This window comes from Theobroma cacao, chromosome 2, assembly GCF_000208745.1.
Source record: "Theobroma cacao cultivar B97-61/B2 chromosome 2, Criollo_cocoa_genome_V2, whole genome shotgun sequence".
Classification (NCBI taxonomy): Eukaryota; Viridiplantae; Streptophyta; class Magnoliopsida; order Malvales; family Malvaceae; genus Theobroma; species Theobroma cacao.
This window is the reverse complement of record NC_030851.1, coordinates 9,914,926-9,928,489: the sequence shown is the minus strand read 5'-3', so window position 1 is coordinate 9,928,489 and position 13,564 is coordinate 9,914,926. Positions and strand designations below refer to the sequence as shown.

At 32.0% G+C, this 13,564-nt stretch overlaps 1 protein-coding gene across 1 annotated transcript; it reads left to right on the top strand.

Annotated features, from left to right (window-relative positions):
• On the top strand, positions 7,440-13,509 carry LOC18608632 (external alternative NAD(P)H-ubiquinone oxidoreductase B1, mitochondrial). The gene is made up of 10 exons (XM_007043425.2): positions 7,440-7,689; positions 8,823-9,099; positions 9,544-9,750; positions 9,955-10,205; positions 10,521-10,740; positions 10,955-11,059; positions 11,814-12,077; positions 12,184-12,305; positions 13,005-13,124; positions 13,229-13,509. Exons 1-10 carry the CDS (start codon positions 7,601-7,603, stop codon positions 13,314-13,316), a joined length of 1,743 nt encoding a protein of 580 aa, XP_007043487.2. The 5' UTR covers positions 7,440-7,600; the 3' UTR covers positions 13,317-13,509.

Genomic DNA, 13,564 nt, shown 5'->3' with positions numbered 1-13,564 from the left:
ATCTGGTAAAAATCAAATCAAACAAGTCTAAGATTACAATATCAATCACACTTCACCTAAACATTACCTCTCTTCTTTAACTTATTCCAATGGATTGAATTGCTAACTAGAGTACTCAATTATTTATAAGGGTCTCTCAACTCATCGTATAAAAATATTTATTTTAACCAAACCACTATATCCCTATGTGTATTGAAATTAAAATAGACTTATTAAGTTCAGGCTCTAATCTAGCTACATAAGGCCTATAGGTATATTCCTATCCTATAATGTAAATTAATTAATATGATCATATGCTATTCCCATTTTAGTCTACACTAAACTCCCTTTCCAAGTTTGTTTAGGTTTTTAAATTAATTTAATTGGTGGCTAAGCAATTAAAAGTATTAAGAACAAATTTGGAATAAACAATTCAAATCCAATTAAAGATTAAGCAAGAAAAGATTAGGGTTAATACAAATAAAAAAATACATTGTATATATAATAAACATTAAAATGCTTTAATCAAATAAAAAATTGTTTACCCTAAAGGCTAAAATAGAAGAACTAAAGGATAATTGAATAATTGAAGATTTAGGATTTAAGATTTAGGGTTTTGAGTGAGGAATTGAGGAATGGGAATGGGTGAAAACTAGAAAAGAGAGGATTTGGTTAAGTATTTGATTTAGGGGATTTAGTTCAAGATTTTGATTGAGGGATTAGATTGGAAAGGATTTTATTTGGCTGTTGAAGAAATAAAGTGCTCTACAACAGAATTGAAGAAATGAAAGGAGTTCTCGACTCCTTGGAATTTTGGGCATTTGGTGATTGTGGAGCTCAAGGACTAGGGTTGGGAAGAAGAATCTAAGAAGGGAAGAAGGGACTGGATTAGGAAAAAGTGAAGGGAAATGGAACATTTTTAAAAAAGGTTAAATAGTTATTATTGAAAATAATATATAGTATTTTAAAAATATATTATTTAAGTATGATTGTTCAATCGATTTGATTAGAAACTTTAGATTGAAAAATCGATCGAGTAGATTGAATTAATCGACTCTTAATAACTAAATTGGTCATTGATTGAATTCAATTCAATTGGATTGATTTATTCAATTTCGTGTTTCATTTTGCTCATTCCTACCTTTAAGTCTAACCATGAACTCAAAAATACTAAAAAACCATATACGCAATGCCTCCATAATTAAAAAAAAAAAAAAGGTCATGGAAGTGCCATATCTTTCACCAAGTAGGTTTAAGATTGAATTAAGATGAAAGACGGTGCAAACTCTAATTTCTTGCTTCTACACCTTCCCTAATATATGTAACTTGTTAAAATCTAAATGACAAGATTAAAGACTAGGTTGAATTGATGAGTTTTGTTAGCCAAGGAAAAAAGAAAGCATTCACATAAGGGTCTCTAGTAATTTTCTTCTAAATATTTAAGTTAGTAGTATTTAAGGAGAAGGAAGTGAAGATATTTAAGGAGAAAGAAAAGAAGGAAAGAGTAAGAAAATAGAGTGTGAGGATGGTGTTAGGGGCGTAAAGGATGGTCATGTGTCACGGCTTTAGAACTTTAGCTAAAATCTGTGCAATGCTTAGGGCTTGGAGATAGAAAGTCTAAACAAGCCTAACTCATAATATTGCGATATAATGTGGAAGCAATATGAAGAAAATTGCTATAATGTGGAAGCAATATAAACAAAACTTGAAGAAAAGATTTTGGAAAAAAATAATTATATTATTTCCAAGAGAAATAGATAGGCTAAATGCTCAAATTGGGGCTAAACGTTTGGACGTTTTTTTCAATTAAGGGCCAAATATTTCAATTATAATAATCATGGGCTAATGTTTTCGATTCCTTACAATTAAAGGTTAAGTTAATAGGTGGATGGAATGTGTATCACACACAATAGAAAATCGCATGAGCTGATGACATGGCAACTCAAAAATATTTTCTAAATATTGTTATACGGCATGTTAGGAAGTGTTATTGTTACTTTTTGTGGAAAAATATTGTTAATGTCATGTTGAAAACTGTAGTGTTACATGTCATGTTTTAAAATTTAGTTGCTACATGTCATGTTAGAAATAATTATTACACGTTATGTTGAAAATGTAGTTGTTTCGTGTTATGTTGAAAATTTAGTTGTTACACCTCATGTTGAAAAATATGGTTCTTACATGTCATGTTGAAAATTTAATTGTTACATGTCATGTTAAAAAAATGTAGTTGTTACATGTCATGTCGAAAAATTTAGTTGTTATATGCCATATTGAAAAATGTATTGAAAAATGTAGTTATTACATGCTATGTTGAAGATTTAGTTATTACATGCCATATTGAAAAATTTAGTTGTTACACGTCACATCATAATTTAAACTGTTTTGACTTGACAAAAAAGACTTTATGATAAAACTACCCTTTCGTATCTTACACGACAAGATGTTTCATCTCTTTTTAATTTTTGAATTTATCCAACGTTAAGGGTATTACACGTCGTCTTTTACTAAGAACAGAGCATGCGCGTGTCCTACAAACGTTAGACACCTTTCACCTTAACCCTTAAATGTAAAAAACCAAAAACACTTGGCCCTTAATTGTTAAAATTAAAATGTTTGGCCTTAAATTGATAAAAACCCAAAGATTTTGACCCCAAATTGAGCATTTAGTCAAAACAAATACCTAAAATTTTAAGCAAATAACTTAAATTGCTTGAATGCTTGAATCCTTTTGACTACTTGAGCAATTGACTCGATGTCTTATAATTGATGCCTAAAGGTCTTATTTATAATAGGCTTTTCTTATCCTAAAGCAACTCTACTTCTAATAGTCTAGTACAATTAGAGTAGGTAATAAGAGATTAAAGTAAATAAATATTCGATGAAGAGCCTAAAGTCCTAGTGCAAATAAAATAAATAATTACACAAGAAATCCTAACCCTACACAAATCCCTTCATATAGTACTCTATTCAACTTCAAGCCTTTCAAGCAAACTTCCAATGCCGTTGGACTGACAATCTTGCAAGATTGGATGGTTTGCTGTGTCTGTGACCCATTGGTTGTCGATGGGCCCTTAATTGATGTTGACCCAGGGTCAATTTCTGGCCTCAATAGGTGTGTGGCACCTGTTTGTGTTGCTGTCTTGACTGGCCTTGCGAGCTGTGCATGTCACTATTTTATGGATCTTGACACATGGCCTTTACTTTTACCAAAATTGCTTTTTTCTATACAAGAATTTTTCTCATTTTTATTAGCTTTTATTTGCTCCCTTAATAATTTTAAATTATCATTTGACTCATTAAATTTGATGAGTTAAATATATCTATATGATTACTAGACTTTCTTGAAGGAATGACTTTACAACTTGCAAGACTCCTAGCAATTCCAATAGTATACAACTCATAATTCCAAGTGAGTCAAAGTTCATTAAAAAACATTATAAAAATTGTTAAAGTTTATACATCTATTACACATGCTTCAATATCTTCAATGGAAATGGCAAAAATGGCTTGCTCTGATTATCTTTGTAGTCAATTTTCAACTCTTTGTAGCCTATATCAACTAATAATCTTTAAAAGTGATGAAAAAAGTGTAATAAATGATGATTATAATTAATACCATTTAATTTTTACTTGGTTATTCATGCTATTACTTTTTTGAGTAGTAAACATATTTGCACAAAAAGTTTATCATCCATAAAGCAAAGTCCATTTCTGTTTCAACTCAAATTGTCTCTGCAACAAACTATTGTTCTCCAAATTGTATTTCGTAAGCATATGATCTCATGCATTTAAAAAATCTTCCTCTTCATCATGATCATAAATACAATTACTAAAATCTTTAGTAAAACTACTAAATCTCTTAAATGTATTACAAAGGTGCTTCGTTGCATTTTAATACATATGTCACACACACAAATGATGATATATTTCAAGCCATTGTGAAGCAAGTGCTTTCCCTATTATAGCATCTTGATATGTAAGAATCGTCATTTCCTTTTTTGTTGACAATATTGCTTTAACAAATGAATCAAATAACCATATAAAAGTATCACATATTTCATCATACAACCATATTGCACCAAAGATAACACTTTGCTTATAATGATTAACACCAAACAAATAATACAAAAGGTCTATCCTCTTTAATTTTTTTTATATGTTATATCAAAATACACTACATCCTTAAAAGATTCATAATTTAATTTCATCTTGTCATCTATCTAGAAAATATTTGTTATGAGGCCATTAGGATCAACTTATATAGCATAAGAAAAATTAAGATCATCATGTTGTATATTTTGTAAATACTCTAAGATATCACAAGTATTTCCAACTTTCGTTATTTCCGTTCCCTTAGTATGTAAGTAATTATTGTAATCCTTAAGATAAAAACCAAGATTCTCAAGTCTATTAACTTTTTTTGTCAAAAACCCAACATTATCTTTTGATGCTATTCCTAAGCAATAAGTGATTTCATTTAGCAGCTTGAATGAGATTAATTGTCTTTTAAGATATTAGACACATACACTTACGAAAGAAATCAATCCATGTGTATGCTTAACAAAAAATTTTGGAACAAGTAATTTACCATTATATCATGAAACTTTTATTACAGTTAAGCATTCAAATCTTATTGTTTTCGAACTATGACATTTGATATCATCATCTCTTTTATCCTTTCTTTCGAATTCCTTGACAAGAACAACAAAAGACCCTATCTACTTAGTTACCATACTTATCTTTATGTCCTTTAGATTTTTGAATACTAAATCCTACTTCTTTGACATACTTGTTGTAAACATCATAAATATCTTACTCCGTTTCAAATTCTGTTTCAACTTTTGGAATACTTTCTTCTAAAATATTTGCATAAATGAAATCATAATATTAGCATTAGAACCAGTCAAGTTTGAAAATTTATCTTGTTTTAGACTCTGCTCCTCGTTGGTTCAATTGACAAAGGAATATCAATTTATGTAAATTTCAATTTTCAACACAATAAATTTTATTTAGTACACTTGTAGTTTCTTTATCCATACTTAAAAAATAAAAAATAAAGAAACTTAATCATCTTTAAAATTAGCGGAAGAATCAACCCTCCATCTTGTTATCATCAAGTTCAAATTCGATGATTATAATAATCATAAATATCTTTTATAAAAATATCAAACATGCTTTAAAAAGATTAAAAAAAAAACAGTCAAAAGGACATGATGTCCTAATCAAATTGGAGAGAAGAAGGCCTAGTTATCCCCACATATAAATTTTGGGTGCTTTTGTTTGATGGCATTGCCATGACGTTTTTTCCAACATCTACTATTCCATTTTAAATGCTTGCAAAACAAAATTTTGAAATATTTTAGAGCAAATAAATTATTTGATTGATATATTTTATTTTACATGCTTAAAAATTAATTAATGAAAAATACACTAAAATGTATATAAAGTTAAAGAAAAAATAAATATATATATATATAAAAAGACCAAAGTCAAAGCTATGGATTAAACAATGGTCAAAATACTTTAGTAGTCCCTGTTTTTATACATTTTCTTCAATTTAGTCTCTCTATTCAAAATCACAACAATTTCATCACTTAATTTTGAAAATTACTCCAATTTAGTCCCTTCTCCTAATGGTATCCAATTTAATCGTTAAAGGTGATGACATTAACGTTGACGTGGCAGCATATGTGTGGTTGACATGCTAACATGGCATTGTCACATCACCCAAATCGACTTAAAATGTCAATGCCAAGTGGCATTGGCATGCTGACGAGTCAGAGGGATCAAATTGAAGAAAAAACATGATACAAAGATTATATTGAATAAATATTTAATGTATGGGGACAAAATTGAACCCAGAAATATAATTTTTTTTGGAAATATAAAGAATATTATATATATATATATATATATATATATATATATATATATTTAGCTCACTTTTCAGATTATTAAGTGTCTTTTCTTGTTAGTATCATTTCAATAATACATATATTGAATTAATATAAAAGAAAAATACCAATGGAGCCATATATTAGCTTCATACTAATTGCTTTCAAAGGCACTTTGATAGTTATAATATATACTTGATTAAATAATACATTCGAAATGGAGCCATATATTAGCTTTATGCTAATTGCTTTCAAAGGTACTTTGATAGTTATAATATATACTTGATTAAACAATACATTTGAAATGGAACCATATATTAGCTTTATGCTAAATGCTTTTAAAGGTACTTTGATAGTTATAATATATACTTAATTAAATAATATATTTGAAATGGAGCTATATAACTATCAAAGTACCTTAGGAAGCAATTAGCATAAAGCTAATATATGGCTCCATTTGTAATTTTCTTTTATATTAGCTCAATTATGTGTTATTGAAATAATACTAACAAGAAAAGACATTTAATATTTTGAAAAGAGAGCTAAATATATATATATATATATTCCTTATATTTCATTTTTTTTTGTTATTTTTGGCTTCAATTTAGTCCCCGTGCACTAAATATTTATTCAATTTAGTCCCTGGACCAACCTTTTTCTTTGAGTTCCTCTGACATGTTAGCATGTTGGTGCCACGTGGCATTGACATTTTCAGACGATTTGGATGATGTGGCAATGTCATGTCAGCATGTCGATCACACATATGTTACCACGTCAACGTTAATATCATCACTTTTAACAGTCAAATTGGATACCATTAAGAGGAGGGACAAAATTATAACAATTTTTAAAATCAAGAGACTAAATTGTTATAATTTTAAATAAAAAGACTAAATTAACAAAAAATACATGAATATAAGAATTGTTGAGGTATTTTAATCATTAAATTATATATATATATATATTTAATCACAGCCATATTTATAAAAAAATAGTTAAACCTTCATCCATTCGTCTAGACAATATATATAAAATTGAAGCAAATGAAAAAAAAAATGACAAGAAAAGAAAAGGAAGGCTTCAAGAGATTGAAAGCAAAGCTCAATCAATGACAGTAAAAAGGAAAAGCTGAAAATGCAAATTGGAAGAGTCCAAGAGTTAGTTAAAGGGGTTAAAAGTAGGGTAAGTTTGTCGGCTCTTTATACTAGCATGCTTGCTTACTGCTGCTCATTCGATTTTCTTCTTTTTATTTTTTATTTTTGAAAGAAATGCAAAACCTGATAAAGATATGGATTAGATGTACAACACTATTATTACAATAACAAGACATCGAATTGTTTATGCTTTAGATTTTAACAATCACAACATCAATCTATAAAAGCGTTGATTCTCGTGGAGTATTTTTCTTTTTTATCTTTAAGTAGAAAAAGGTTGGTGAAACAAATATGTTGGTGCTGGAGGTAAAATCACCAAAGTAATTGGATCTGAGCATCATATACAAATATGTCTTTCCAGCGAGCCACGTGTGAAGTCAACCTAAGTGTAGAAAGCTTATGAGCAAGGAGCAATAGACCTGCGACTCGTATGCTCTTTTAATCCCAAGTAAACAATTTTTTGTTTTTTCACTGCCCGGTTCTCCTGTTCTTGTAGCTTTGACAAGAAGGAGATAAAATATCTCCTGATTCTCTGAAAGATTACTCGAAGTTCTCCGCCTTTCTTTCAAAATGACAATTCTCTCCTTCTTCAGCAGAGCTTCTAGGTCTTTCAATGGCTACCCTGCTTGCTCGAAGCTTCTGGTTCTCTGCACTCTCAGGTTCCTTCCTTGTGCACTGTTGAAGGAAATACCCTTTTCCTGTTTTCATTATTTTCTTGTTTATTTTGTGTTCTTTGGACTTATGTATGATTGCTGACATTGTACGGGAACTGTGAAAAGTGAAATTTCGGATTTTTATTTTTAGTTTTTGTTATTTGAAGATTGAAGACATTGAAGTCAAAACTTAAACAGTAACTTGTCCAGCTCTTACTGCTTAAGTATAGATCAGGGTTTTATCTGGTGGGAGCAAAACAGAGCAAATCTGATATTATTATAGTTTAGGTTTTTAGTTTATTAAATTTTAGATTTTAAGCTTTGTTTGTTGCTTGCACACGCTTTAACTTATCGTAGCAGAGGTGCTTTCCATCCTTCATTTCCCCCCCCTTTTTGGGGTTTTTTTATTTTTATAAATAATTGTTTGCTTGTTAAGTGGAAACGTGATCATAAAATGTTTCCTTCCTCTTTATAGTTCGCTGTTCATAATGCGAAATGTAAGTTGCTATAAATACGCATTGGTTTGATAACTACTTTTTTTCATCACTAAATGAAATAAAAATCATGTTCTACCACGTGAAAAAGGGTGATTATGCTTTCCACCGGTATTGGTGTCTATAGTTAAATATAAAGAGAGCTGATTTAATTCTCTGATGCTTTTGTTTGTCGAACTGTGAACGCTAAGCAAACAAATTATCCCTTTTCGAAAAAGACAAACTTTCTTGTTTTTTTTTTTTTTTTTTGCTTGAAAACGTGCTTCCATACTTGGACACCTTGTTGCATTTAAAGGATGCAGGGTTAAAGTTAATCAAATAATCCGCAAAATTTTGTGGTATTATCAAAAGTAAGGAATAATTCCATACTCCTTACTAGAGAGGCAAAATTGCCTCCTTGGTAATGATTAAATTTCTTTATTCTGCATATCTCAGTCACATGTTGCTGCTATTTCAAAGAAAGAAGTATAAAGATTTGGCCTTCAGACAAAAAAAAAAAAATGGAATCCTTAGAGATTTTAAAGTCATTGCTTTGCTTTGCTTTTCTTCTTGTTCTACTACATTAATTTTAGATAAAGCCCATTGATTTACAAAGTACACTAATTAAAATTTATGGTTTGCGTTCTTTCTTTTGACCTAGGGCAGTAGTGGGGGTCTTGTGGCCTACTCAGAATCACAAACAGATGTTAGCAACACCAGTGTTGAAATCAATGCAAAAGACTGCAAGAAAAGGAGAGTGGTGGTTCTGGGAACAGGATGGGCTGGTATTAGTTTCCTTAAAGATGTTGATGTTTCTGCACATGATGTTCAGGTTATTTCACCCAGAAATTATTTTGCATTCACCCCATTATTGCCTAGTGTCACCTGTGGAACAGTTGAAGCACGGAGCATTGTGGAGCCTGTCCGGAACATTATAAAGAAGGTAGCTGAAAGAAACTAGAGCTACACAAAATCTTTTTCCTCTTATCTTCAATTTTATTTTCTTTGTTCTTTTTTCTCTTTTTGTTTTCCTTGTTTTGAAAGGGCAGGAATGTTTGAACTAGTTTGGGATTGAAAGTACTGAGTTGGGGTATATCTGCTTTTTTGTTTTTCATTTCCTTAAATTGCAAACTTTTTGCACTTTTTAACTTCCATAGTCTATTTACTGTTGAAGAAGGGCATATAGTTTCATTTTGTGATAAAGTGTTCTAGTTATTATCATACTATCAATACTTTTCCACATTGCACATTGCAAACACTATTTAGTTGCTTGGCATTGGTGAGACCACATTGTAATTGCTCTGAGGGGTTTTTTTTGGCATGTTAGTTACTTAATATCATAACAATTGTAAGAGAAATTTAAAAGCAAATTTATTGTTTCTGACAGAGAAATGGAGAAATACAATTTTGTGAAGCAGAATGTATCAAGATTGATGCTGCAAACAAGAAAATTCTGTGTCGTTCTACTTTTGACAACAACTTGGTTGGAAATGAAGAATTCTCTTTGGAATATGACTATCTGGTTATAGCAGTGGGAGCACAAGTAAATACTTTTAACACCCCTGGGGTTGTGGAGAACTGTCATTTTCTTAAGGTAAAGAAATTTTTAATTCTACATATCATACATGTGGTAGTAAAAGTAGATGTTTGTTAACATTCCAGAACTCTTCCTTCTGTAAAGAAATTCTTTCTGGGCTCCCTCTTGAAACTTTTGAATGTCATTAGAGATCGATTATCAGTTGTTAATGAGGTACTGAAATTTCTTTTAACTTGGGGAGAACTGTGAAATTGCATGCAGGAAGTAGAGGATGCACAGAAGATACGCAGGAGCGTTATTGATTGTTTTGAAAAGGCTGTCCTTCCTGGACTAAGTGAAGAAGAGCAAAGGATAAACCTTCATTTTGTAATTGTTGGAGGGGGTCCTACTGGTGTGGAGTTTGCAGCAGAGTTGCATGACTATGTTCAGGAGGATTTGGTCAACTTATATCCTACAGTTAAAGATCTAGTGAAAATAACGGTGATTCAATCAGGGGACCATATTTTGAACATGTAAGAGAGGTTGCAATTTTTCATCTTATTGCTTTTTATGCTCTTTGGGTTTCAGTGACTGCACTCTACTTATTCCATTACTTATTCCATTTATCTTTCACTTATTCATTCTCTGTGATTGCAGCATGAAATATAATACATGAAGCTGAATGTACTAATTACTCAGTCATATTTTATACCCAAACATGTTAGGGTTACCAGTGTCTTTTTTATTCCTAGTGAGTTACTTGCAATGTTGCCTATAAATTGCAATGCAGTGTACAGAAAAAAAGTCACAAATAAGAACTTAGCAGATTTTAACCTCTATCTCTGTAGGTTTGATGAACGAATAAGTTCTTTTGCTGAGCAGAAATTTAGCAGAGATGGTATTGAAGTTCAAACTGGGTGTCGGGTTATTAGTGTTTCTGATAAGGAAATCACTATGAAGCTCAAATCAAAAGAAGAGATTTGTTCTATACCCCATGGATTGGTTGTTTGGTCTACTGGTGTTGAGACTCGCCCTGTTGTGAAAGACTTCATGGGGCAAATTGGGCAGGTTAGTGTTTCAAAAATTCTCTGTGATTGTAACGACTTTGAACATGAAGTTTAACTGTCTATGATGATTTTATCTGCAATCCTAGAACCAAAGTTCTAGGGGTTACATGTTATTCTCAGACAAACATAACTCCTATATTCTTACCTTCAGTTGGTATGTTTGAAATGGGTGGTTATCTTGTACTAGTTCACTTATATAAGATTTGACATTTCAGGGTAGCAGACGTGTTCTAGCAACTGATGAATGGTTGCGAGTAAAAGGATGTGCAGATGTGTATGCCCTTGGTGATTGTGCTACTATAAATCAGCGAAAAGTCATGGTACATTACTTTGACCATTTGACTTTATTTTCTGATTTGTAAAGTAATCAGATTTAGCTACTTGTTGTTTGGGATCAGCTGCATCTTGTGTTCTACTTTACAGAAGCATCTCTAAATAATATGAAATTTACTGCGGTTCAAACTGCCACACTCTTTATGCAAGTAATGTCACTAGGAATTCATGCATCCTTTATCCTCATTCTTCAACTGATGGAGTATTAAATAACTTCATATTATCTGACAGTGAAAAAATTATAACTTTGTACTAGAGGAAAATGAGCATGTATTGATATACTTGATGTGACACTGATATGTGGTATATGTTCACTTTGGAACAATGAGCTGAAGACTGGAGTACCTTTCAAGTAATGCAAATAAGCCTTTGAGTTTATCAGTTCAGATCATATCAAATATTATATTAGATGATGTTGTTACTAGGCTAAACATCAGCTTGTTTGTGATCTTTGCTGCTACTGATCTTGTAAAGTGAATGATAGACACAAGGCTACTATTCAAGAGTAAAGAAATGCTGAAAATATGACGGTCCTGCTAAGTACTTTCAGAGAAATTCTTCTTAGCAAACGTAATCAAGGGCAGTTTTATACCTTCTCTTTTTCTTGCTTACCATTTTCCTCTCTATATGTTAGTCCTATATGCCAGTGATGGGGGCTTAAAATTCCTTTTATTCCATATTATATGTGTGTGTATACTTTCCAGTAATAGTAGTTTGTAATTCGCCATTATGTTCCTTCAGGAAGATATAGCTGCCATATTTAAGGCTGCAGACAAAGATAACTCTGGTGCCTTAACTGTTAAAGAATTTCAAGATGTTGTAGATGACATCCTTGAAAGGTATCCTCAAGTGGAACACTATCTGAAGAGCAAGCACCTGAGTGATGTAACAGATCTGTTGAAAGATCCTGAGGGGAATGCTAGAGATGAAGTGGACATTGGAGGGTTTAAGTTAGCCCTTTCTCATGTGGATTCACAAATGAAGAATCTGCCAGCAACTGCCCAGGTATTTGTCTTTGACATACAAGTTGGACGAGGCTTTTACTTGAGTTTATGGTTTCCATTGTCAATGGTAGTATAGCGACTACACATTCTCATTGTTTTATATTCAGGTTGCAGCACAACAAGGTGCATATCTCTCTAAATGCTTCAACCACAGGCAGCAGTGTGAAGATAATCCTGAAGGCCCAAGGCGTTTCAAAGGGTCTGGTCGTCATCAATTCCATCCATTTCGGTATGTGAACTTAGTTGTATTCTGTACAAGTATTTGGATAAAGTGCATTATAGCATTATATGAGTGCATTCGTATTATCTTGGACAAATTAAAAATTTGTTGACAAAGTACAAAAGAACCATCAGCTGTTATTGGGCTTGTTCTTTGCACACATTAACATTAGTTGGGTACTGGGGTATAATGGCGTTGATCAGTGTATTTTTCCTGCAGCTAAACTTGGGGTGATATCTGGTGTATTCTGGTTATTCTTTTCTATCAGTCTTGTCTGTTTCTGTCTCATAATGTTTCTCAAGAACTTCTGACTGGATTGTTATGCATTTTATATACAGATGGCAGCACAATAAGCTGTTTCTGATTCAAAGTTAGGCACAGTGTGATAGCTAGGCTTTCATGTTTAATTTGAAGGTGATGGATTTGGAGTTAAATAATTAGAAACCAGCTGATAACTCTGGCAAAAGCCACTTACCTTGTAAGTGCTTTGCCTTAATGAAATGAGTTTGGAAATTTTTTTCTTGAAATTAATCTTCATCCAGCCACATGACAGGTCGCTGGGTGAATTTTATGGTCAGCGTATGAGGGCTGAGCCCTGACTGAATGAATAAGTATGCCTAATGGCACATTGTAGCATGTAGAGTCAAGTTAACTGTGGGCCATTACTTCTCTTTTGCTTTCTAATTTGATTTTCTTTGCACCTACAAGATACAAACATCTTGGGCAATTTGCTCCTTTAGGAGGGGAGCAAACAGCTGCTGAGCTGCCTGGAGACTGGGTTTCCATTGGTCATAGCACACAATGGCTCTGGTATTCTGTATATGCAAGGTGATCCCGCTCCTCCTGGTGTTTAACAGTTGCTTGCCTGCTCAGCAAGTTTTTATACGTCATATCGAAGAATATAATTTGACACAATTTTCTCACGCATGCAGCAAACAAGTGAGCTGGCGTACTAGGGTGTTGGTGGTATCTGATTGGACTCGTAGATTCATTTTTGGAAGAGACTCAAGCCGCATTTGAGACAGCAACACCAGAACATTGTAAATAAGTTTGGGGACTCAATAATTCTTCGGTCGTATGGTGTTTGCAATTGCATCTGTTGTATATTTCAATGTTGTTATTATTATGAAAAGTTGCTTCATTAAACAAACTCAAGTTAGATAACGGTCAAATCCCGATTGAAACTGAATTAGTGAAGAAAAGATGAACTAAAGCTTTTCTGGAAAAGAAAGAGAGAAACTCAAAACTAGAGAAAACCAGAGCAAGAA

Coding starts and splice junctions, on each gene's coding strand:
- LOC18608632 (XM_007043425.2), top strand. CDS start 7,601: ATGACAATTCTCTCCTTCTTCAGCAGAGCTTCTAGGTCTTTCAATGGC. Junction 7,690..8,822: donor CTGGTTCTCTGCACTCTCAG/GTTCCTTCCTTG, acceptor GACCTAGGGCAG/TAGTGGGGGTCTTGTGGCCT. Junction 10,741..10,954: donor TCATGGGGCAAATTGGGCAG/GTTAGTGTTTCA, acceptor TTGACATTTCAG/GGTAGCAGACGTGTTCTAGC.